The sequence below is a fragment of the Stigmatopora nigra genome, chromosome 14 (assembly GCF_051989575.1).
Source record: "Stigmatopora nigra isolate UIUO_SnigA chromosome 14, RoL_Snig_1.1, whole genome shotgun sequence".
Lineage (NCBI taxonomy): Eukaryota > Metazoa > Chordata > Actinopteri > Syngnathiformes > Syngnathidae > Stigmatopora > Stigmatopora nigra.
This window is the reverse complement of record NC_135521.1, coordinates 6,619,266-6,646,205: the sequence shown is the minus strand read 5'-3', so window position 1 is coordinate 6,646,205 and position 26,940 is coordinate 6,619,266. Positions and strand designations below refer to the sequence as shown.

Here is a 26,940-nt window from a genome sequence, read left to right as displayed (position 1 = left end):
AGGTGTTGGCTTCCCCTGTCCGAAACCTGGAACCTCAAAAGATGAGCTTAATGAGAAGCTTAATGACAGAAAAGGTAAGCAGAATGTGTGATTTTTCTGTTTCCTGTAGCTGCATCCATATTTGTTCTGGCCATCCAATCACTACTAAGTGAATAAATGTTTTTGTTTTTTTTATAACTGGCTCTGGATGGATGGATCTGACAAGGCGGCGGTCTGCGTAATAAATATAGCCACGTAAAGTCAAAATGTCCAGTGAGAAAGCTGCTTGACCTTTCGTTAAGCACTTTATGATTGATTGTTTTATCATAAGTCAGGTGAATGTTGGTCAGATTGATGTCGTGCATACGCTAACTTTTTTATGATGTATTTCTTACACGTGATGCTGTCGTAGCGACGTACATTATACAAAATAAATGATTACTTGGTGTCGATTTGGAATAAGAAGATGACAATTTGTCATCAGTGGTGACGGACACTCAAACGGCAAGCTGATTTAATGATGGATTTATTGACAAATGTTCCATCTTTGCTTTTACCTATATAAATGCTGCATTTATTCATCATGAGCACGTCAAACTACAATAAATCATCTCTCGACAAGGATTTCTAATATGTATATTTTTTAATTTTATTTCATTTAGCCGGCATTGGTTTTCCCGCTTGGGCAACACCATCCATTTCAGTATAACATCTTAATGCGTTTGCCTCCGTACCCAAATGTAAGTTTAAAATTAATCAGCTAGGCATTAACTTTTATAGAGCCAAGAAGCAGGCCGCTAAGAGGTGTGAGAATAGATCAAAACAATAAAAGTCGTAGTTGGAAATCAATGTAAAGCTCTCCTCCGTCGGTTTATCGCTGCAAGTGCTGCGTCTTCCTTTGTCACCTTGATTGTTAGCCTATAAAAATAATGGTTAGTGGTATACTTTAGGTCGCTCTGCAAACACTTGGATGGCGCCTACTTGAGAATTTAGTCTGGGAATGTGTGTTTAGGAGTGCTAGTTGTTGCCATGTTCAATTTGAATCTACGGAACAGTTTTACATCAAATATTGGCGCATGTTTTTCGTATTTTTTGGAGTATAAGTCGCATCTGGGTATGAGTCACACTCGCCAAAGAATGCACAATGAAAGGGTTCGAAAGAATTAGTAGAAGTTGCATTTTGGGGCTTGGGCAGATTTTAACTCTAGTACAACTTTAATCATAATTTTGTTTTTGCATAATCACATTGATACTGATTGATTAGCAACAGCATAACAATTTTGTTAAAATAATTTGTGGAGTTTTTGTACTTTAAAAGTGGTGAAATTACCAAAAAAAAAAACGTACATTTATATATATTTTTACTTTAAAATTTCTGAGAATGGCTCTCCAGAAATAATGTTAGAAAATATGAATTGTTTATGGCTCGCTCTGTCAAAAAGGTCACCGACCCCTGATGTATGGTAAGGCTTTTATATAAAAAAAACATAGATAAAAAAAAGACCATATATAGTAAGGCTTTTTTTCCAAATATGACAATGAATAGTAAGGTTTTAGGAAAAAATGACCATGAATAGTAAAGCTTTAGAAATTCAATGACCATGTATAGTAAGGCTTTTTTATTTTCATTTTTATATGACCAGGTGTATATAGAATAAGACTTTTTAACTGATCCGAAACCAAAAATAAACATTGCATTAACTTAATAGTGCAGACAAAATAGGCACCTATTAATGTAACATATGAACCATTTTTTGATAACTTTGATAACTATAGCCTAAAAAAAACACAACACGGTCACATTTTGTCAGCAGTAACTTGTGATGGTACTTGTTGCTTGACGTAAGACTGGATTTCCAAGTTCTGTGTTGGAGGGAATCTGTTAAAAAGTCACTAGTAAAGGTTAAATGATGTTGTTGAGAAATGCAATACTTTCTACTACTGATATAGGCCCTGCCTGATATTTCTTCTCGTCACGTCCACACAATAGCCACAAATATGTGAGCCTTTAAAGTGCTTGCTTAGTTCCTCAACTGAGACCATAAAAATAAATCTATTGAAATGGTTGACAATAATGTCAGGATTGTGGATTAGCTCATTATTTACTTGGATCTTGCTGAAATAGTTAGTGCCTCATCCCCATTATTTATGTAGATGGCTATTTAATGGTTTTCCATTATGGCCATTTCAGAGTAAAACTCTGCTGTTGCTTTATGGGTAAGCCTTAAAACTTTATTTTGTCGGGATGGGAGACAATGTCGATCTTTTTTTTATTTGTATTTTTTAAAAGATTTATTCACAGCATTTGCTAGCTTTTTTACTTACTTTTACCACTTGACTGTTTACCAAAGGCAAATTCCGGTAGACCACGTTAAAAGGATTTTCATAAAGTGATGGAACTTTGCAAAAATAAATGAGTGAGTCTGAAAAATATTTTGAACTTGACATTTAAGTTTCACACTAATTTTAGCAGTAGAATCATTAAGATAATGTAAGTATGTAATAACTTACTCTTCGTGGCTGACATTTTGGAAAATATTAGCCTTGATTGACATTTTTCTCCTCTTAAACAGCAAAAAAATGAAATTATGTGGTTTTTAAAATACTTCAAATCATTTTAGTGTATGTACGTGCACATATATTTACAGTATTCCCCTGTTTTTCACATATGGCGTTTTTTTTTTATACCCCGCGAAAAATGAGAGACTACTGTGGAAATGTTTTTCACAGTATTCCCCTGTTTTTTTTGTGGTTTTATGTGTGTGTTCTGAGTAATAGCAAAGTATTTTGTTCACAATGTCCTTCCTGTTTCTTTTTCAGGCTACCCTAGTATCCCATTTGAAAATAAAGTAAGCAAGCTGCCGTTTATGGATGCAGATGCAGCGGCCTATTTTATGGCCCCTTTATTTGGATGGATGTCGCCTACCTTGGTTTTTTATCTTCAACACTAAGGTCAGCATCGGTCCTTTTTTTTTCTACTACACCTCTTTTTGCTGCCGACCAACAAATGTGCTTGTGTTCTAGTGTTGGTGTGTCATTGTCACTAGGAAGTCATCCTCTCTCCTTGCGCTCTCCTCAAGGTGCAATTTTGCGATGGAGACATCCTTCAAAATGACACGGTGAGTTAAATTTATGACCGTTACGGCATGACTGAGGGAGACAAGGTGGGAAGTTGTCGGTTTTCAGATTTATTTATTTTTGGGGCGTTTTGGTTTGGATTTCGGAACAGTACATACTGATGCTATATGATAGAAAAAAAATACAGAGTCAATAGTAATGTGATCTTGACTGCCTCCTAACCTAAAATGTAAGCATCCATAGAGAAATATATTTGAATTTGCACAATAAGCAGGCTATATGTATGAGTTTGGTGTAACTAGGGCTAAACAAAAAATAATAATAATTATAATAATAAATGACCATTTATAGAAAGGCTTTTATTTTGGAAAAAAAGACCATGTATAGTGAGCCTTTTATTTTGGAAAAAAGCGCATGTATAGTAAGGCGATTTTTTTAAACCACCATGTATAGTAAGGCGTTTTATCTTTAAAAAATGACCATTTATATATAGTAAGGCCTTTTAAAAAAAAAAATAATTTAAAAAATGACCATGTATAGTAAGACCTTTTTTTAAATAAAAAACAACCATGTATAGTAAGGCTTTTATTTTTTTAAAACGATCATTTATAGTAAGTCAGTGCTGCAATTAAATGTAAATGTTACCATCAACCCAATAAGAAAAACAATAAAAAGACGTCACGTTTAATCAAATACAATAGGCAAAATATGTGAAAAAGTGGATTTGCATGTCAAATTTGATTGACAAGAACTTGTGGAAAAAAGTGAAAACATTTGCTTTGATACTGACAATGAGAATCCTGACCAAAAATCAGGTTGAAGTTTGCCTGCGGCCTTCCAAGACGAGTTCAGCTCATGAGAGAACAACCGCGCTCAAAATACACGGGAAGTTTCTCGTCGACAAATGAAACGAGGGATCAAAGTTTCCAACATCGCACATCAAAGTTAGACATCGGCAATATAAATAGATCACCCCTTCCCCCGTTTCCATCTCCCAGGGATTAATCAGCTTGGATGGCACCGAAAGACATTGATGCAACATTTTGCAAACATGAAAGACAATGAAAAACGTTAAAAAAAACATTTTCAAAAAGACCACGAGAAGATGATTCCTGAGCGCGTTGGAGACGGGTTAGCACATCTGCCTTGCAGTTCAGAGGTTGTGGGTTCAAATGCGAGCATCAGGATTCTTCTGAAAAAAAAGCCTTACTATACCATGTCATTTTTTAAGAAAAAAGCCATATTATATGGCGTGTTTTAAGAAAAAAAGCCTAATTATACTGTCGTTTTTAAGCCTTATTATACTATGTTGTTTTTTAAGCCTTGCTATACTATGTCGTTTTTAAGAAAGAAAAAGCCTTACTATACTAATAATTGTAACAGACAAAACAATAAATACTACAGCTTACTTTTTGGAGCCTGTGGTCCAGTGGAAAAGTCATTGGCCTCCCACCTCGGTGGACCTCGGTTCAAATCCTGGTTTGCTCTGCTTAACTGCCTTCTTATACTGTGTCGTTTTTTAGGCTAACTATACTATGTCATTTTTAAGAAAAAAAAGCCTTACTATACTATGTCGTTTTTTAAGAAGAAAAAAAGCCTTACTATACTATGTCGTTTTTTTAGGAAAAAAAAGCCTTACTATACTATGTCGTTTTTTAGGAAAAAAAGCCTTACTATACTATGTCGTTTTTTTAGGAAAAAAAGCCTTACTATACTATGTCGTTTTTTTGGGGAAAAAAGCCTTACTATACTATGTCGTTTTTTGGGGAAAAAAAGCCTTACTATACTATGTCGTTTTTTAGGGAAAAAAAGCCTTACTATACTATGTCGTTTTTTGGGAAAAAAAGCCTTACTATACTATGACGTTTTTTTAGGAAAAAAAACCTTACTATACTATGTCGTTTTTTTAGGAAAAAAAGGCCTTACTATACTATGTCGTTTTGTAGGAAAAAAAGCCTTACTATACTATGTCGTTTTTTTCGGAAAAAAAGCCTTACTATACTATGTCGTTTTTTTAGGAAAAAAAACCTTACTATACTATGTCGTTTTGTAGGAAAAAAAGCCTTACTATACTATGTCGTTTTTTTGGGGAAAAAAGCCTTACTATACTATGTCGTTTTTTTGGGGAAAAAAAGCCTTACTATACTATGTCGTTTTTTAGGGAAAAAAAGCCTTACTATACTATGTCGTTTTTTGGGAAAAAAAGCCTTACTATACTATGACGTTTTTTTAGGAAAAAAAACCTTACTATACTATGTCGTTTTTTTAGGAAGAAAAGGCCTTACTATACTATGTCGTTTTGTAGGAAAAAAAGCCTTACTATACTATGTCGTTTTTTTCGGAAAAAAAGCCTTACTATACTATGTCGTTTTTTAGGAAAAAAAACCTTACTATACTATGTCGTTTTTTTAGGAAAAAAAGCCTCACTATACTATGTCGTTTTTTTAGGAAAAAAAGCCTTACTATACTATGTTGTTTTTTGGGGGAAAAAAGCCTTACTATACTGTCGTTTTTTGGGGAAAAAAGCCTTACTATACTATGTCAATTTTTAGGAAAAAAAGCCTTACTATACTATGTCGTTTTTTGGGGGAAAAAAGCCTTACTATAATATGTCGTTTTTTTAGGAAAAAAAGCCTGACTATACTATGTCGTTTTTTTAGGAAAAAAAGCCTTACTATACTATGTCGTTTTTTTAGGAGAAAAAGCCTTACTATACTATGTCGTTTTTTTAGGAAAAAAAGCCTTACTATACTATGTCCTTTTTTAGGAAAAAAAGCCTTACTATACTATGTCGTTTTTTGGGGGAAAAAGCCTTACTATACTATGTCGTTTTTTTAGGAAAAAAAGCCTTACTATACTATGTCGTTTTTTTAGGAAAAAAAGCCTTACTATACTATGTCGTTTCTTAGGAAAAAAAGCCTTACTATACTATGTTGTTTTTTTAGGAAAAAAAGCCTTACTATACTATGTCGTTTTTTTAGGAAAAAAAGCCTTACTATACTATGTCGTTTTTTGGGGAAAAAAAGCCTTACTATACTATGTCGTTTTTTGGGGAAAAAAAGCCTTACTATACTATGTCGTTTTTTAGGAAAAAAAGCCTTACTATACTATGTCGTTTTTTTGGGAAAAAAAGCCTTACTATACTATGACGTTTTTTTAGGAAAAAAAAACCTTACTATACTATGTCGTTTTTTTAGGAAAAAAAGCCTTACTATACTATGTCGTTTCTTAGGAAAAAAAGCCTTACTATACTATGTTGTTTTTTTAGGAAAAAAAGCCTTACTATACTATGTCGTTTTTTTAGGAAAAAAAGCCTTACTATACTATGTCGTTTTTTTAGGAAAAAAAGCCTTACTATACTATGTCGTTTTTTGGGGGGAAAAAGCCTTACTATACTATGTCGTTTTTTTAGGAAAAAAAAGCCTTACTATACTATGTCGTTTTTTTAGGAAAAAAAGCCTTACTATACTATGTCGTTTTTGGGGGGAAAAAAGCCTTACTATACTATGTCGTTTTTTGGGGAAAAAAAGCCTTACTATACTATGTCGTTTTTTTAGGGAAAAAAGCCTTACTATACTATGTCGTTTTTTAGGAAAAAAAGCCTTACTATACTATGTCGTTTTTTTAGGAAAAAAAGCCTTACTATACTATGTCGTTTTTTAGGAAAAAAAGCCTTACTATACTATGTCGTTTTTTTAGGAAAAAAAGCCTTACTATACTATGTCGTTTTTTGGGGAAAAAAAGCCTTACTATACTATGTCGTTTTTTAGGAAAAAAAGCCTTACTATACTACGTCGTTTTTTTGGGGAAAAAAGCCTTACTATACTATGACGTTTTTTTAGGAAAAAAAACCTTACTATACTATGTCGTTTTTTTTAGGAAAAAAAAGCCTTACTATACTATGTCGTTTTGTAGGAAAAAAAGCCTTACTATACTATGTCGTTTTTTTAGGAAAAAAAGCCTTACTATACTATGTCGTTTTTTAGGAAAAAAAACCTTACTATACTATGTCGTTTTTTTAGGAAAAAAAGCCTTACTATACTATGTCGTTTTTTTAGGAAAAAAAGCCTTACTATACTATGTCGTTTTTTAGGAAAAAAAGCCTTACTATACGATGTCGTTTTTTTAGGAAAAAAAGCCTTACTATACTATGTCGTTTTTTTAGGAAAAAAAGCCTTACTATACTATGTCGTTTTTTAGGAAAAAAAAGCCTTACTATACTATGTCGTTTTTTTAGGAAAAAAAGCCTTACTATACTATGTCGTTTTTTTAGGAAAAAAAGCCTTACTATACTATGTCGTTTTTTGGGGGGAAAAAGCCTTACTATACTATGTCGTTTTTTTAGGAAAAAAAGCCTTACTATACTATGTCGTTTTTTTAGGAAAAAAAGCCTTACTATACTATGTCGTTTTTGGTGGGAAAAAAGCCTTACTATACTATGTCGTTTTTTGGGGAAAAAAAGCCCTACTATACTATGTCGTTTTTTAGGAAAAAAAGCCTTACTATACTATGTCGTTTTTTTAGGAAAAAAAGCCTTACTATACTATGTCGTTTTTTTAGAAAAAAAAGCCTTACTATACTATGTCGTTTTTTGGGGGGAAAAAGCCTTACTATACTATGTCGTTTTTTTAGGAAAAAAAGCCTTACTATACTATGTCGTTTTTTTAGGAAAAAAAGCCTTACTATACTATGTCGTTTTTGGTGGGAAAAAAGCCTTACTATACTATGTCGTTTTTTGGGGAAAAAAAGCCCTACTATACTATGTCGTTTTTTAGGAAAAAAAGCCTTACTATACTATGTCGTTTTTTTAGGAAAAAAAGCCTTACTATACTATGTCGTTTTTTTAGAAAAAAAAGCCTTACTATACTATGTCGTTTTTTAGGAAAAAAAGCCTTACTATACTATGTCGTTTTTTTAGGAAAAAAAGCCTTACTATACTATGTCGTTTTTTTGGGGAAAAAAGCCTTACTATACTATGTCGTTTTTTGGGGAAAAAAAGCCTTACTATACTATGTCGTTTTTTAGGGAAAAAAAGCCTTACTATACTATGTCGTTTTTTGGGAAAAAAAGCCTTACTATACTATGACGTTTTTTTAGGAAAAAAAACCTTACTATACTATGTCGTTTTTTTAGGAAAAAAAGGCCTTACTATACTATGTCGTTTTGTAGGAAAAAAAGCCTTACTATACTATGTCGTTTTTTTCGGAAAAAAAGCCTTACTATACTATGTCGTTTTTTTAGGAAAAAAAACCTTACTATACTATGTCGTTTTGTAGGAAAAAAAGCCTTACTATACTATGTCGTTTTTTTGGGGAAAAAAGCCTTACTATACTATGTCGTTTTTTTGGGGAAAAAAAGCCTTACTATACTATGTCCTTTTTTAGGAAAAAAAGCCTTACTATACTATGTCGTTTTTTGGGGGAAAAAGCCTTACTATACTATGTCGTTTTTTTAGGAAAAAAAGCCTTACTATACTATGTCGTTTTTTTAGGAAAAAAAGCCTTACTATACTATGTCGTTTTTTGGGGGGAAAAAGCCTTACTATACTATGTCGTTTTTTTAGGAAAAAAAAGCCTTACTATACTATGTCGTTTTTTTAGGAAAAAAAGCCTTACTATACTATGTCGTTTTTGGGGGGAAAAAAGCCTTACTATACTATGTCGTTTTTTGGGGAAAAAAAGCCTTACTATACTATGTCGTTTTTTTAGGGAAAAAAGCCTTACTATACTATGTCGTTTTTTAGGAAAAAAAGCCTTACTATACTATGTCGTTTTTTTAGGAAAAAAAGCCTTACTATACTATGTCGTTTTTTGGGAAAAAAAGCCTTACTATACTATGACGTTTTTTTAGGAAAAAAAACCTTACTATACTATGTCGTTTTTTTAGGAAGAAAAGGCCTTACTATACTATGTCGTTTTGTAGGAAAAAAAGCCTTACTATACTATGTCGTTTTTTTCGGAAAAAAAGCCTTACTATACTATGTCGTTTTTTAGGAAAAAAAACCTTACTATACTATGTCGTTTTTTTAGGAAAAAAAGCCTCACTATACTATGTCGTTTTTTTAGGAAAAAAAGCCTTACTATACTATGTTGTTTTTTGGGGGAAAAAAGCCTTACTATACTGTCGTTTTTTGGGGAAAAAAGCCTTACTATACTATGTCAATTTTTAGGAAAAAAAGCCTTACTATACTATGTCGTTTTTTGGGGGAAAAAAGCCTTACTATAATATGTCGTTTTTTTAGGAAAAAAAGCCTTACTATACTATGTCGTTTTTTAGGGAAAAAAACCTTACTATACTATGTCGTTTTTTTAGGAAAAAAAGCCTTACTATACTATGTCGTTTCTTAGGGAAAAAAGCCTGACTATACTATGTCGTTTTTTTAGGAAAAAAAGCCTTACTATACTATGTCGTTTTTTTAGGAGAAAAAGCCTTACTATACTATGTCGTTTTTTTAGGAAAAAAAGCCTTACTATACTATGTCCTTTTTTAGGAAAAAAAGCCTTACTATACTATGTCGTTTTTTGGGGGAAAAAGCCTTACTATACTATGTCGTTTTTTTAGGAAAAAAAGCCTTACTATACTATGTCGTTTTTTTAGGAAAAAAAGCCTTACTATACTATGTCGTTTTTTGGGGGGAAAAAGCCTTACTATACTATGTCGTTTTTTTAGGAAAAAAAAGCCTTACTATACTATGTCGTTTTTTTAGGAAAAAAAGCCTTACTATACTATGTCGTTTTTGGGGGGAAAAAAGCCTTACTATACTATGTCGTTTTTTGGGGAAAAAAAGCCTTACTATACTATGTCGTTTTTTTAGGGAAAAAAGCCTTACTATACTATGTCGTTTTTTAGGAAAAAAAGCCTTACTATACTATGTCGTTTTTTTAGGAAAAAAAGCCTTACTATACTATGTCGTTTTTTAGGAAAAAAAGCCTTACTATACTATGTCGTTTTTTTAGGAAAAAAAGCCTTACTATACTATGTCGTTTTTTGGGGAAAAAAAGCCTTACTATACTATGTCGTTTTTTAGGAAAAAAAGCCTTACTATACTACGTCGTTTTTTTGGGGAAAAAAGCCTTACTATACTATGACGTTTTTTTAGGAAAAAAAACCTTACTATACTATGTCGTTTTTTTTAGGAAAAAAAAGCCTTACTATACTATGTCGTTTTGTAGGAAAAAAAGCCTTACTATACTATGTCGTTTTTTTAGGAAAAAAAGCCTTACTATACTATGTCGTTTTTTAGGAAAAAAAACCTTACTATACTATGTCGTTTTTTTAGGAAAAAAAGCCTTACTATACTATGTCGTTTTTTTAGGAAAAAAAGCCTTACTATACTATGTCGTTTTTTAGGAAAAAAAGCCTTACTATACGATGTCGTTTTTTTAGGAAAAAAAGCCTTACTATACTATGTCGTTTTTTTAGGAAAAAAAGCCTTACTATACTATGTCGTTTTTTAGGAAAAAAAAGCCTTACTATACTATGTCGTTTTTTTAGGAAAAAAAGCCTTACTATACTATGTCGTTTTTTTAGGAAAAAAAGCCTTACTATACTATGTCGTTTTTTGGGGGGAAAAAGCCTTACTATACTATGTCGTTTTTTTAGGAAAAAAAGCCTTACTATACTATGTCGTTTTTTTAGGAAAAAAAGCCTTACTATACTATGTCGTTTTTGGTGGGAAAAAAGCCTTACTATACTATGTCGTTTTTTGGGGAAAAAAAGCCCTACTATACTATGTCGTTTTTTAGGAAAAAAAGCCTTACTATACTATGTCGTTTTTTTAGGAAAAAAAGCCTTACTATACTATGTCGTTTTTTTAGAAAAAAAAGCCTTACTATACTATGTCGTTTTTTGGGGGGAAAAAGCCTTACTATACTATGTCGTTTTTTTAGGAAAAAAAGCCTTACTATACTATGTCGTTTTTTTAGGAAAAAAAGCCTTACTATACTATGTCGTTTTTGGTGGGAAAAAAGCCTTACTATACTATGTCGTTTTTTGGGGAAAAAAAGCCCTACTATACTATGTCGTTTTTTAGGAAAAAAAGCCTTACTATACTATGTCGTTTTTTTAGGAAAAAAAGCCTTACTATACTATGTCGTTTTTTTAGAAAAAAAAGCCTTACTATACTATGTCGTTTTTTAGGAAAAAAAGCCTTACTATACTATGTCGTTTTTTTAGGAAAAAAAGCCTTACTATACTATGTCGTTTTTTTGGGGAAAAAAGCCTTACTATACTATGTCGTTTTTTGGGGAAAAAAAGCCTTACTATACTATGTCGTTTTTTAGGGAAAAAAAGCCTTACTATACTATGTCGTTTTTTGGGAAAAAAAGCCTTACTATACTATGACGTTTTTTTAGGAAAAAAAACCTTACTATACTATGTCGTTTTTTTAGGAAAAAAAGGCCTTACTATACTATGTCGTTTTGTAGGAAAAAAAGCCTTACTATACTATGTCGTTTTTTTCGGAAAAAAAGCCTTACTATACTATGTCGTTTTTTTAGGAAAAAAAACCTTACTATACTATGTCGTTTTGTAGGAAAAAAAGCCTTACTATACTATGTCGTTTTTTTGGGGAAAAAAGCCTTACTATACTATGTCGTTTTTTTGGGGAAAAAAAGCCTTACTATACTATGTCGTTTTTTGGGAAAAAAAGCCTTACTATACTATGACGTTTTTTTAGGAAAAAAAACCTTACTATACTATGTCGTTTTTTTAGGAAGAAAAGGCCTTACTATACTATGTCGTTTTGTAGGAAAAAAAGCCTTACTATACTATGTCGTTTTTTTCGGAAAAAAAGCCTTACTATACTATGTCGTTTTTTAGGAAAAAAAACCTTACTATACTATGTCGTTTTTTTAGGAAAAAAAGCCTCACTATACTATGTCGTTTTTTTAGGAAAAAAAGCCTTACTATACTATGTTGTTTTTTGGGGGAAAAAAGCCTTACTATACTGTCGTTTTTTGGGGAAAAAAGCCTTACTATACTATGTCAATTTTTAGGAAAAAAAGCCTTACTATACTATGTCGTTTTTTGGGGGAAAAAAGCCTTACTATAATATGTCGTTTTTTTAGGAAAAAAAGCCTTACTATACTATGTCGTTTTTTAGGGAAAAAAACCTTACTATACTATGTCGTTTTTTTTAGGAAAAAAAGCCTTACTATACTATGTCGTTTCTTAGGGAAAAAAGCCTGACTATACTATGTCGTTTTTTTAGGAAAAAAAGCCTTACTATACTATGTCGTTTTTTTAGGAGAAAAAGCCTTACTATACTATGTCGTTTTTTTAGGAAAAAAAGCCTTACTATACTATGTCCTTTTTTAGGAAAAAAAGCCTTACTATACTATGTCGTTTTTTGGGGGAAAAAGCCTTACTATACTATGTCGTTTTTTTAGGAAAAAAAGCCTTACTATACTATGTCGTTTTTTTAGGAAAAAAAGCCTTACTATACTTTGTCGTTTTTTTAGGAAAAAAAGCCTTACTATACTATGTCGTTTTTTGGGGGAAAAAGCCTTACTATACTATGTCGTTTTTTAGGAAAAAAAGCCTTACTATACTATGTCGTTTTTTTAGGAAAAAAAGCCTTACTATACTATGTCGTTTTTTAGGAAAAAAAGCCTTACTTTACTATGTCGTTTTTTTAGGAAAAAAAGCCTGACTATACTATGTCGTTTTTTTAGGAAAAAAAGCCTTACTATACTATGTCGTTTTTTTAGGAAAAAAAGCCTTACTATACTATGTCGTTTTTTAGGAAAAAAAGCCTTACTATACTATGTCGTTTTTTAGGAAAAAAAGCCTTACTATACTATGTCGTTTTTCTTAGGAAAAAAAGCCTTACTATACAATGTCGTTTTTTTAGGAAAAAAAGCCTTACTATACTATGTCGTTTTTTTAGGAAAAAAAGCCTTACTATACTATGTCGTTTTTTAGGAAAAAAAGCCTTACTATACTATGTCGTTTTTTAGGAAAAAAAGCCTTACTATACTATGTCGTTTTTTGGGGAAAAAAAGCCTTACTATACTATGTCGTTTTTTTAGGAAAAAAAGCCTTACTATACTATGTCGTTTTTTGGTGGAAAAAAGCCTTACTATACTATGTCGTTTTTTAGGAAAAAAAGCCTTACTATACTATGTCGTTTTTTTAGGAAAAAAAGCCTTACTATACTATGTCGTTTTTTGGGGGAAAAAAGCCTTACTATACTATGTCGTTTTTTGGGGAAAAAAAGCCTTACTATACTATGTCGTTTTTTAGGAAAAAAAGCCTTACTATACTATGTCGTTTTTTTGGGAAAAAAAGCCTTACTATACTATGTCGTTTTTTGGGGTAAAAAAGCCTTACTATACTATGTCGTTTTTTTAGGAAAAAAAGTCTTACTATACTATGTCGTTTTTTTTAGGAAAAAAAGCCTTACTATACTATGTCGTTTCTTAGGAAAAAAAGCCTTACTATACTATGTCGTTTTTTTAGGAAAAAAAGCCTTACTATACTATGTCGTTTTTTGGGGAAAAAAAGCCTTACTATACTATGTCGTTTTTTGGGGGAAAAAAGCCTTACTATACTATGTCGTTTTTTTAGGAAAAAAAGCCTTACTATACTATGTCGTTTTTTTAGGAAAAAAAGCCTTAATATACTATGTCGTTTTTTGGGAAAAAAAGCCTTACTATACTATGTCGTTTTTTTAGGAAAAAAAACCTTACTATACTATGTCGTTTTTTTAGGAAAAAAAGCCTTACTATACTATGTCGTTTTTTAGGAAAAAAAGCCTTACTATACTATGTCGTTTTTTTAGGAAAAAAAGCCTTACTATACTATGTCGTTTTTTAGGGAAAAAAAACCTTACTATACTATGTCGTTTTTTTAGGAAAAAAAGCCTTACTATACTATGTCGTTTTTTTAGGAAAAAAAGCCTTACTATACTATGTCATTTTTTGGGGGAAAAAAGCCTTACTATACTGTCGTTTTTTGGGGAAAAAAGCCTTACTATACTATGTCGTTTTTTGGGGGAAAAAAGCCTTAATATACTATGTCGTTTTTTAGGAAAAAAAGCCTTACTATACTATGTTGTTTTTTTAGGGAAAAAAGCCTTACTATACTATGTCGTTTTTTTAGGAAAAAAAGCCTTACTATACTATGTCGTTTTTTAGGAAAAAAAGCCTTACTATACTATGTCGTTTTTTTAGGAAAAAAAGCCTTACTATACTATGTCGTTTTTTAGGAAAAAAAGCCTTACTATACTATGTCGTTTTTTGGGGGATAAAAGCCTTACTATACTATGTCGTTTTTTGGGGAAAAAAGCCTTACTATATTATGTCGTTTTTTTAGGAAAAAAAGCCTTACTATACTATGTCGTTTTTTAGGAAAAAAAGCCTTACTATACTATGTCGTTTTTCTTAGGAAAAAAAGCCTTACTATACAATGTCGTTTTTTTAGGAAAAAAAGCCTTACTATACTATGTCGTTTTTTTAGGAAAAAAAGCCTCACTATACTATGTCGTTTTTTTAGGAAAAAAAGCCTTACTATACTATGTCGTTTTTTAGGAAAAAAAGCCTTACTATACTATGTCGTTTTTTTAGAAAAAAAAGCCTTACTATACTATGTCGTTTTTTGGGGTGAAAAAGCCTTACTATACTATGTCGTTTTTTGGGGGGAAAAAGCCTTACTATACTATGTCGTTTTTTGGGGGAAAAAAGCCTTACTATACTATGTCGTTTTTTGGGGGAAAAAGCCTTACTATACTATGTCAATTTTTAGGAAAAAAAAAGCCTTACTATACTATGTCGTTTTTTTGGGGAAAAAAGCCTTACTATACTATGTCGTTTTTTTAGGAAAAAAAGCCTTACTATACTATGTCGTTTTTTAGGAAAAAAAACCTTACTATACTATGTCGTTTTTTTAGGAAAAAAAGCCTTACTATACTATGTCGTTTTTTTAGGAAAAAAAGCCTTACTATACTATGTCGTTTTTTAGGAAAAAAAGCCTTACTATACTATGTCGTTTTTTTAGGAAAAAAAAGCCTTACTATACTATGTCGTTTTTTAGGAAAAAAAGCCTTACTTTACTATGTCGTTTTTTTAGGAAAAAAAGCCTTACTATACTATGTCGTTTTTTTAGGAAAAAAAGCCTTACTATACTATGTCGTTTTTTTAGGAAAAAAAGCCTTACTATACTATGTCGTTTTTTAGGAAAAAAAGCCTTACTATACTATGTCGTTTTTTTAGGAAAAAAAGCCTTACTATACTATGTCGTTTTTTTAGGAAAAAAAGCCTTACTATACTATGTCGTTTTTTAGGAAAAAAAGCCTTACTATACTATGTCGTTTTTTTGGGGGAAAAAGCCTTACTATACTATGCCGTTTTTTTAGGAAAAAAAGCCTTACTATACTATGTCGTTTTTTTAGGAAAAAAAGCCTTACTATACTATGTCGTTTTTTAGGAAAAAAAGCCTTACTATACTATGTCGTTTTTTTAGGAAAAAAAGCCTTACTATACTATGTCGTTTTTTTAGGAAAAAAAGCCTTACTATACTATGTCGTTTTTTGGGGGAAAAAAGCCTTAATATACTATGTCGTTTTTTGGGGGAAAAAAGCCTTACTATACTATGTCGTTTTTTAGGAAAAAAAGCCTTACTATACTATGTCGTTTTTTGGGGGAAAAAAGCCTTAATATACTATGTCGTTTTTTAGGAAAAAAAGCCTTACTATACTATGTCGTTTTTTTAGGAAAAAAAGCCTTACTATACTATGTCGTTTTTTTAGAAAAAAAAGCCTTACTATACTATGTCGTTTTTTGGGGGGAAAAAGCCTTACTATACTATGTCGTTTTTTGGGGGAAAAAGCCTTACTATACTATGTCGTTTTTTAGAAAAAAAAAGCCTTACTATACTATGTCGTTTTTTTAGGAAAAAAAGCCTTACCATACTATGTCGTTTTTTAGGAAAAAAAAGCCCTACTTTACTATGTCGTTTTTTTAGGAAAAAAAGCCTTACTATACTATGTCGTTTTTTTAGGAAAAAAAGCCTTACTATACTATGTCGTTTTTTTAGGAAAAAAAGCCTTACTATACTATGTCGTTTTTTAGGAAAAAAAGCCTTACTATACTATGTCGTTTTTTAGGAAAAAAAGCCTTACTATACTATGTCGTTTTTCTTAGGAAAAAAAGCCTTACTATACAATGTCGTTTTTTTAGGAAAAAAAGCCTTACTATACTATGTCGTTTTTTTAGGAAAAAAAGCCTTACTATACTATGTCGTTTTTTAGGAAAAAAAGCCTTACTATACTATGTCGTTTTTTAGGAAAAAAAGCCTTACTATACTATGTCGTTTTTTGGGGAAAAAAAGCCTTACTATACTATGTCGTTTTTTTAGGAAAAAAAGCCTTACTATACTATGTCGTTTTTTGGTGGAAAAAAGCCTTACTATACTATGTCGTTTTTTAGGAAAAAAAGCCTTACTATACTATGTCGTTTTTTTAGGAAAAAAAGCCTTACTATACTATGTCGTTTTTTGGGGGAAAAAAGCCTTACTATACTATGTCGTTTTTTGGGGAAAAAAAGCCTTACTATACTATGTCGTTTTTTAGGAAAAAAAGCCTTACTATACTATGTCGTTTTTTTGGGAAAAAAAGCCTTACTATACTATGTCGTTTTTTGGGGTAAAAAAGCCTTACTATACTATGTCGTTTTTTTAGGAAAAAAAGCCTTACTATACTATGTCGTTTTTTTTAGGAAAAAAAGCCTTACTATACTATGTCGTTTCTTAGGAAAAAAAGCCTTACTATACTATGTCGTTTTTTTAGGAAAAAAAGCCTTACTATACTATGTCTTTTTTTTTAGGAAAAAAAGCCTTACTATACAATGTCGTTTTTTTAGGAAAAAAAGCCTTACTATACTATGTCGTTTTTTTAGGAAAAAAAGCCTCACTATACTATGTCGTTTTTTTAGGAAAAAAAGCCTTACTATACTATGTCGTTTTTTAGGAAAAAAAGCCTTACTATACTATGTCGTTTTTTTAGGAAAAAAAGCCTTACTATACTATGTCGTTTTTTGGGGGAAAAAAGCCTTAATATACTATGTCGTTTTTTGGGGGAAAAAAGCCTTACTATACTATGTCGTTTTTTTAGGAAAAAAAGCCTTACTATACTATGTCGTTTTTTTAGGAAAAAAAGCCTTACTATACTATGTCTTTTTTTTTAGGAAAAAAAGCCTTACTATACTATGTCGTTTTTTTAGGAAAAAAAGCCTTACTATACTATGTCGTTTTTTGGGGAAAAAAAGCCTTACTATACTATGTCGTTTTTTGGGGGAAAAAAGCCTTACTATACTATGTCGTTTTTTTAGGAAAAAAAGCCTTACTATACTATGTCGTTTTTTTAGGAAAAAAAGTCTTAATATACTATGTCGTTTTTTGGGAAAAAAAGCCTTACTATACTATGTCGTTTTTTTAGGAAAAAAAACCTTACTATACTATGTCGTTTTTTTAGGAAAAAAAAGCCTTACTATACTATGTCGTTTTTTAGGAAAAAAAGCCTTACTATACTATGTCGTTTTTTTAGGAAAAAAAGCCTTACTATACTATGTCGTTTTTTTAGGAAAAAAAGCCTTACTATACTATGTCGTTTTTTTAGGAAAAAAAGCCTTACTATACTATGTCATTTTTTGGGGGAAAAAAGCCTTACTATACTGTCGTTTTTTGGGGAAAAAAGCCTTACTATACTATGTCGTTTTTTGGGGGAAAAAAGCCTTAATATACTATGTCGTTTTTTAGGAAAAAAAGCCTTACTATACTATGTTGTTTTTTTAGGGAAAAAAGCCTTACTATACTATGTCGTTTTTTTAGGAAAAAAAGCCTTACTATACTATGTCGTTTTTTAGGAAAAAAAGCCTTACTATACTATGTCGTTTTTTTAGGAAAAAAAGCCTTACTATACTATGTCGTTTTTTAGGAAAAAAAGCCTTACTATACTATGTCGTTTTTTGGGGGATAAAAGCCTTACTATACTATGTCGTTTTTTGGGGAAAAAAGCCTTACTATATTATGTCGTTTTTTTAGGAAAAAAAGCCTTACTATACTATGTCGTTTTTTAGGAAAAAAAGCCTTACTATACTATGTCGTTTTTCTTAGGAAAAAAAGCCTTACTATACTATGTCGTTTTTTTGGGAAAAAAAGCCTCACTATACTATGTCGTTTTTTTAGGAAAAAAAGCCTTACTATACTATGTCGTTTTTTAGGAAAAAAAGCCTTACTATACTATGTCGTTTTTTTAGAAAAAAAAGCCTTACTATACTATGTCGTTTTTTGGGGTGAAAAAGCCTTACTATACTATGTCGTTTTTTTAGGAAAAAAAGCCTTACTATACTATGTCGTTTTTTGAGGAAAAAAAGCCTTACTATATATACTATGTCGTTTTTTGAGGAAAAAAAGCCTTACTATACTATGTCGTTTTTTGAGGAAAAAAAGCCTTACTATACTATGTCGTTTTTTGAGGAAAAAAGCCTTACTATACTATGTCGTTTTTTAGGAAAAAAAGCCTTACTATACTATGTCGTTTTTTGGGGGAAAAAAGCCTTAATATACTATGTCGTTTTTTAGGAAAAAAAGCCTTACTATACTATGTTGTTTTTTTAGGGAAAAAAGCCTTACTATACTATGTCGTTTTTTTAGGAAAAAAAGCCTTACTATACTATGTCGTTTTTTTAGAAAAAAAAGCCTTACTATACTATGTCGTTTTTTGGGGGGAAAAAGCCTTACTATACTATGTCGTTTTTTGGGGGAAAAAGCCTTACTATACTATGTCGTTTTTTAGGAAAAAAAGCCTTACTATACTATGTCGTTTTTTTAGGAAAAAAAGCCTTACTATACTATGTCGTTTTTTAGGAAAAAAAGCCTTACTTTACTATGTCGTTTTTTTAGGAAAAAAAGCCTTACTATACTATGTCGTTTTTTTAGGAAAAAAAGCCTTACTATACTATGTCGTTTTTTTAGGAAAAAAAGCCTTACTATGCTATGTCGTTTTTTTAGGAAAAAAAGCCTTACTATACTATGTCGTTTTTTAAGGAAAAAAAGCCTTACTATACTATGTCGTTTTTTTGGGGGAAAAAAGCTACTATACTATGTCGTTTTTTTACAACAACAAAAAGCCTCACAAAACGACGTCGTCTTTTATGAAAAAAAAATGCATTTCTATACTAATAGTTGTAACAGACAAAAGAATAAATACTACTGCTTACTTCTGGGAGCCTGTGGTCCAGTGAGTGAAAATACTGTAAAGTACCAAGTATGATCTGGGAGTGAAAAGAGACAAAACTGGTCTCTGGTGGCCCAGTGGATAAGTCATCAGTCTCCCATATCTGTGGACCCAAGTTCAAATCCAAGTGCATGCAAACATTTTCCCAATATTTTCAGGTAAATGGAAAAGATAAAGTACAAGTACTACTGCTTTCTCTCATAAGGTGGTGGCCCAGTGGATAAGTCAACAGTCTCCCCTATCTGTGGACCCAAGTTCGAATCCAAGTGCATGCAAAGATTTTCCCAATATTTTCAGGTAAATGGAAAAGATAAAGTACAAGTACTACTGCTTTCTCTCACAGGGTGGTGGCCCAGTGGTTAAGTCATCAGTCTCCCACATCTGTGGTCCATGGTTCGAATCCAAGTGCCTGCAAAGATTTTCCCAATATTATTATTCAGTTAAAATAATAAGTTCTAATGCCTAAGTGTTTAACTGAATCAGTAGTGGATGAAGCATTTTGTCCAAAAAATGACTAAGTGTTTCAGGTAAATAAAAGAGGTAAAACTATAAGTACTACCACTTTCTCTCACTGGGTGGTGGCCCAGTGGCTAAGTCATCAGTCTGTCGCCTATGAGGTCCTGGGTTCAAATCCCAGTGCAGGCAAAGATTTTCCAAATATTATTCAATTAAAAGAATAAATTCTAATACCTAAGTGTTTAAGTGTATAGGTCTTCAGTGGTGGATGAAGCATTTTGTGAAAAAAATGACTAAGTGTTTCACCCAGTTTCCTTGGATAAAACGTTTCAACACCTATGTATAAGTGGGGCACAAGTTGGTGTAGTGGGTTGCACACTCGCCTTTGCACGGGGAGAACGTGAGTTCGCTTCCCGGTGTCGGCGGTTGACTGACCAAGCAAGCGGTCGAGGGTCGGCCGAAGGCCGACCCGAGAACGCCTTTCGCACGGACAGGTCCTTCAACTGTCTTCCGAACTGCCGAAGGCAGTTCGGAATATAACCTTTTGCTGAAAAATATGACTAAGTGTTTAATATAGATTAAAAAGTTTTTTTTTTTTTTCCCCCTTCTTGTTCCATTTTCCAGACCACATGGTGTAGTGATCAGCCAAAGTGCGACAGCGGGAAGCGAACCCAGGTCTCCCAGGTGGGAGTCCAGTGCACTAACCTCTGCGCCACCAAGTGATTGCACTTTCCTTTGTCATCATTTGAGTTTCTTGACTACCAAGTCCACAGAAACAACTAAGTGGAAAAAGTGTCCCAACCGGGAATTGAACCCACGCCACCCAGACAGGAGACAAGTGAGTTAACCTCTGGGCCACGAAGGGACCAAGCAAAATAGGAATATGATTGCATTTTCAACAGGATTTCAATTAAGATATTATTTATGACACTAAGCCTTAATATACATTTTAAAAGAAAGCCTACCTATACATGGTATTTTTGGAACAAATAGTCTTACTATACATCAAGGGTGGTCAACTTCAGTTCCCAAGACCCACTATCCAATCTTTTTTACCATATCACCCAACAACAACACACCGGAATCAAATAATCTGGATTGATAACAAGTTTCTGGACAGCAGGTTATTTGATTCAAGTGTGGTAGAAGAGGGAGATATGGAAAACAGACCAGATAACGAGCGTCTCTCGAGGACGGCAGTTGGCCACCCTTGAATAAGGACAAATGCTGCATACAGATCATGACTGTTCTCTTTTCAGGTGCTGATAAATGTCTCCATCTGCGGGCCAGAAAGAATAAGTTTTCTCATTACTACCTCATTTTCAATTGGTCACAGGTTAAGTGTTGAAGCTTTTGACAAAGCACACTCACTTCAAGCAGTTTTAAGCCTTCTATTTAGTTTTTATTACAAAAGAACATGATAACAGTGTCCCACCTTTCCCAATTTCAATGGCCTTCCCTGCATACATCCACATTAACATACACCATCCATCCATTCATCCATCCAAACATAGATAATCTTGATTGCCAACATTCACAACAGCACACCCATACCATATCAGTCCTGTTGTCAAAGTCGACAACAGCAATTGCGCACTTCAAAGTCCAAAGTCTACTGCTGGCCTTCCTTCTTCTCGCCCTCCGAGCTAGAACTGGAGTTGTCGGAGCTGCTGTTTTCGCGCTCGGACGCCATCTGCGGGAGGGAAGGGCACAAGGGCACCACACGTCAAACCACGTACCAGTTTGTATCGAGCAAACATTCCCACTCCAAATGTTTTGCTCAAGTAGTATTTTGTGTGCACTCACCTTTTTGTAGGCCATTTCGAAAAGTTTGAGAGACGACTGCTGAAGGTTGCTGGCCGCCTGCTTGATGTTCTCCCCCGTTTCCGAGTCCTTGTTGGTGAGAAGATCTCGGACCTTGGTGATCTCTTCCTTCAGCTTGGCGCACTGCGGGGAGGGAAAGGAAGATGAGGTGATCTAATTCTGCCTTTCCCAAGAGTAGTGACGACTGCATACTTTAGCAGTGAAATGAGGAGAAAAGTAACGGCAAATAAAATTGCAATTGACCTCATCTGCTGGAAGCTGGTCCTTGAATTCCTCCATCTTGGTCTCTGTGTCGTGAACAATGCCTTCTGCCATATTTACAGCCTCCACACGCTCCTAGAAGACATGAAATGGGGGCAAATATGAGATTCAGTCAAACATAGATAACTTTTTTCTTACATGACTATAATTTCAAGTTTCAAAATGTGGTGTGCCTAAAAAGAAATACCCAATCAATACCATCATTATCAATCTGCTTTGAAGTAACAGTGAAAACTAAACCAATTTATGATTACAATGCGCATTGATTGTTTTTTAAAGTGACAATCTGGGTTATTCCATTTTTTTACAGTTGCGCATCAAACAAAAACAGGGAGCATTTGTTTAAAATACAGATTAGAAATAAGGCTCCAACCCACCTTTCTCCTTCTGTCTTCCTCTGCATACTTCTCAGCATTCTTGACCATGTTTTCAATGTCATCTTTGCTGAGTCCTCCTGATGACTGGATAACGACTGCAGATAAAACCACCAAGATAACATTTAAAAAAAAAAAGAAAAGAACAAAAGGAACTTAAATGCCTAATTTTATCCTTAGACTATTTGGTTTGGCATTCAAGTTAAACCGCGCATCTAACAACATCATTTCTAAAAGCTCTTAAAACGTCAATTTGACATGAAAATGGAACGAAAATGTGGTAAATAACTGAACTGAATTGATTTTTTCAATTGATTAGGCCCCTTCAAACTCACTTTGCTGTTCCCGGCCGGTTCCTTTGTCCTTGGCCGACACGTGCACGATGCCGTTGGCGTCGATGTCAAAGGTCACCTCGATTTGTGGAACGCCTCGTGGGGCGGGGGGGATGCCCACCAAAGTAAACTGACCCAGCACCTTGTTGTCCGTGGCCATCTCCCTCTCGCCCTGACACACTTTGATCTCGACTTGAGTCTGTCCATCTGCCGCCGTGGAGAAAACCTGGGTGTGGAAAAAAAACAAATTAAAAAACGCATGAGCTTTAACGGGCTAAATGTGGACAATGAGCCACTGGGATAGGTCCGCACCTGGCCCTTCTTAGTGGGAATAGTCGTATTTCTGTTGATAAGTTTGGTGAAGACTCCGCCCAGAGTCTCGATTCCCAGCGACAGCGGCGTCACGTCCAAAAGCAGCACGTCCGTAACATCTCCGGCGAGGACGCCGCCCTGGATGGCCGCCCCGATGGCGACGGCTTCGTCCGGGTTGACGGACTTGCTGGGGGCGCGGCCAAACAGGTCCTGAACCGTTTGCTGGACCTACAAGAGGGTGACACGGTCATTGCGGCCGGGCGTCCACACAGAGCTGGCGAGCCTAAAGTCTAGAAAAGGCATGGGCACGTACCTTTGGCATGCGAGACATTCCTCCAACCAGAAGCACCTCGCCTATGTCACCTTTTGACACCTCGGCATCTTGCATGGCCTTCTGACAGGGAGCCACCGTGCGACGGATCAAGTCGGCTACCAGGCCTTCAAACTGAGCACGGCTTATCTTCATGTTGAGATGTTTGGGACCCGATGCGTCCATGGTCAGGTAGGGAAGATTGATGTCAGTCTACAAGGAGGAGAGTGGAGATGATTAGGAGGTCACGGCGTTGGGATAAGTAAAGATGCCCCAGAACGAGGCTTGACCAAATCAAACTGCGACTTGACGATGACTAAAAATGACAAATCTTTTTTCCAAAGTATCATCTATGCTGGACCAATTCGTCGATAGAGTAAAATTAACATACCCGTGAATATGCTTAGTTTATTTTGGTCAGTCAGAACACAAAGAAAATGTTGGCATACCTGCAGGGAGGACGACAGCTCACACTTGGCTTTCTCAGCCGCCTCTCGGACTCTTTGGAGGGCCATGGTGTCTTTGGTCAGATCCACACCGGACTAAAACGGCAAGAAAACATGAAACTTTAACGTTGCAGTCCGCCAGGGGTGCTTAAACGAACAGGTCTATGATGATTCACCTCTCTCTTAAATTCCTTGACAATGTGTTTAAGAAGGGGCAGGTCAAAGTCCTCCCCTCCGAGGATGGTGTCGCCGTTGGTGGACTTCACCTCAAAAACTCCCTTCTGGATCTCCAAGATGGAGATATCAAAAGTACCACCGCCGAGATCATACACGGCAATGCTGGAAAACAAACATGGCGTCGTGACCGGCTGGCTCAGAACCAATCTTACAATTAGAAGTAGAGCTTGGCGATAAAAGGATAATTATCATAAAATAACTTTTTTTCAACAACTATATGCAAAACGTTCAATAAAACAAAAATGGATGATTTAAAGTTGCAATTACACCGCCCGATCACCACAAAAAACAGGGGCGCTGTTGCGAGATGAACACCAGTATATATAGCCATATCACCCATCTCTTCTCCATACCATAAGGAATATTTTCATTTTGTGTTGGACTTTGGCAAGCAGCATTTCTACTCACATCTTGTCCTGGGTTTTGTCCAAGCCGTAAGCCAGGGCCGCCGCCGTGGGTTCGTTGATCACGCGCAACACGTTCAAGCCGGCAATCTGACCGGCGTCTTTGGTCGCCTGCAACAAATAGCATTGGTCAAAAAAGGGAACTAAATACAGCTTTATTCTAAGGCTTCTTTGCTTTCACAGTCTTTTTCTGACATCGAGCTTACTTATTGTGCGCTTGGACCCATTTCAACAGTACAGTGTTCCCTCGCTTATCGCGGTTAATGGGGACCGGGACCCCCCGCAATAAGTGCATTTCTGCGAAGTAGGCGGCGGGCCCCTTCAAAAATGCTTAAAGAAACGTGTAACACGTGCACAAAAGCACCACCAAGCAAAAACATCATAGTAGTCCGTATGGAGGATCTTCTGCTGTTTTTTTGCACGTAAGAAACATCGTTATTGGGAGTTGTGAACAGTTTTTTGGGGCGGTGAAGATGCGCCATGACGTCATCAATGCCATTCCTGAACTCTCACCATCTTATTGACTATTTCGTTGATGGAATTACTAATTCTTATTGAATATTTTGTTTCCACCTCTTGTAAGATGATGTAATTTATAATTTTAACTTAATATCTTGACATTTTTTATATATATTTTTTCCTGAAAAAAATCTGCGAAGCTCTGAGTCCGCAATAGCTGAAGCGCGAAGTAGCGAGGGAACACTGTATTTGTAAAGGAAAACATCTTCCTGTACAGGACGCACTTTTAGATGTTCCACGGTAACAACGTAAGTGAGCCGAGCGCATACCTGTCTCTGAGAGTCGTTGAAATAAGCCGGTACTGTGATCACTGCGTTCTTCACTTTCGTTCCCATGTAGTTCTCTGGAAGCAAAACCACACCGTGTTAAAATGTTACCATTGGCCATTTGGATACACCGGAATATGAGAGAAAGAGTCTTTACCAGCCGTCTCCTTCATCTTCATCAGGACAAAGGCCCCAGCCTGGCTAGGCGAATACATTTTCCCGTGAGCCTCCAACCAAGCGTCGCCGTTGGAAGCTCGCACGATTTTGTATGACACGTTCTTCCTATTAAAAAAGGAGAGCACAACCGTGATGAGTTCAAATGATCTATTCACCATCTGGCGTTGCCACGAACGCGTCAACTCACAGGTCTTTCTGGACTTCGGCGTCGTCAAAGCGGCGGCCAATGAGTCGCTTGGTGGCATACAGCGTATTCTGAGGATTGGTGACGGCCTGGCGTTTAGCGGGCATGCCGATCAGACGCTCGCCCTCGGCCGTGAAGGCGATGACTGAAGGGGTGGTCCTCGCCCCCTCGGAGTTCTCCAACACCTGTGCGCAACGACAATAAATGGAAATTGAGTTCAGATTGACGTGAGGCACTTTTCATTCAACTTTTCAGTCTACAACAACGGTCCTCGCCATTTTTTACACAGTTACATAAAGCTGAAATGTGTACGTTAATAGGCGCCATTACATTTTATAATGGATGCAATATGTTACCTTTGCTTGTTTACCCTCCATGACTGCAACACAGGAGTTGGTGGTTCCTAGATCAATTCCAATGACTGCCCCCTTGATGGCTTCCGATCTACAAAAGAAAATCATTTTTAAAATAATGATTTAGACAAATGAATTGAAACAGACTTACGCATAGTCTCTTCTGGATAGAGATCTGAGAGTATCTGATTGGAGGGCACTCCAGTGAGCCTGTGGAAAGAGCACAAGGCAATTGCATTAAGAAAAATAGACCCTGATATGCTTGGGAATGAAAACAAGAGAAATCCCTGGATGCTGACACCCAGTTACAGCTTCAGCTGTCATCAGATACAGGGCCAATTGATAAATACTATAATGATTAACTTGAATTTTGGTAGATTCCAAGCCTTGATCATTTAAAAAGAACAACTACGAAACAGGTTCTAGTATCTGGAGCTACAAGGTTTGAGGACCCCCAAGATAGGTTGGAGGACATCGATGTGAAGGTCACACATCCGCTTGTGATGAAACATAACACACGTGCTCGAACTTTAACTACTAACACAACAAGCATCTTACGACAATAAATACGATTGCAAATTAAATTATTAAACATTTACGCAAACGCCGAATGGCCTTTAGAACTGTCATTCATATAAACAAATTTCGATAAGGCGAAAAAACTATTATTGATGACTACGATTAGTACAAAAACAGCTATTTTAAAGAAGATTCCTATATTTCATGTGATAACTAAATGACAAATGGCGTTGGAAAAGTCAGGCGAATAAGCTAGTGAGCATCGTGCTAGCACATTCGATTTCCCGGTACCATCCCAAAGAGATGCGATCGTCGGAGAAGATGGATGTCGTTTGTCTTCTGATGATCCACGCGTGTCAAAAACTCACCTTTGTCAGCAACGAAGACAGATTTCGTGCGCCATTCCTTGTAGACAGAGTCCTTGAAACGTTTCTGGCGACGCTCAACATTTTGACAGCTCGGCTAACTCAAACTAATCCAAAGAGGAACAAACGTTGAAAATGTCAAAGACTAGTCGGATCTTTCTGCCTTAAGTTTGGGAGAAATCGCCGCGTTCGGATGTTCGGGAAGGTTAAAGAAAACTGTCCCGGCGGGTTGAGTCCGGAGAGGAGAAGCTAAAGAACTGCGACGTACCTTCTGGAATTATCCAACACATGTTACACCATGCTAACCGGA

General features: G+C 34.9%; 1 protein-coding gene and 1 long non-coding RNA gene across 2 annotated transcripts; one reads left to right on the top strand and one right to left on the bottom strand.

Moving 5' to 3' along the window:
- On the top strand, positions 1-21,828 carry LOC144207044 (uncharacterized). The gene is made up of 5 exons (XR_013328550.1): positions 1-74; positions 2,800-2,931; positions 3,004-3,098; positions 20,372-20,585; positions 21,007-21,828. It is a non-coding gene; the product is annotated as an uncharacterized LOC144207044 (long non-coding RNA).
- Positions 21,128-26,935, bottom strand: hspa9 (heat shock protein 9). The gene is made up of 15 exons (XM_077732238.1): positions 26,634-26,935; positions 25,750-25,956; positions 25,397-25,578; positions 25,190-25,314; positions 25,036-25,109; positions 24,252-24,358; positions 23,783-23,945; positions 23,610-23,702; positions 23,164-23,373; positions 22,851-23,078; positions 22,542-22,764; positions 22,210-22,304; positions 21,815-21,907; positions 21,554-21,694; positions 21,128-21,440 (listed from the first exon to the last, which is right to left on the bottom strand). The coding sequence occupies exons 2-15, from the start codon at positions 25,852-25,854 to the stop codon at positions 21,360-21,362; spliced, it is 1,920 nt and encodes a 639-aa protein (XP_077588364.1). The 5' UTR covers positions 25,855-25,956; positions 26,634-26,935; the 3' UTR covers positions 21,128-21,359.
- Between the last annotated feature and the right edge of the window lie 5 nt (positions 26,936-26,940).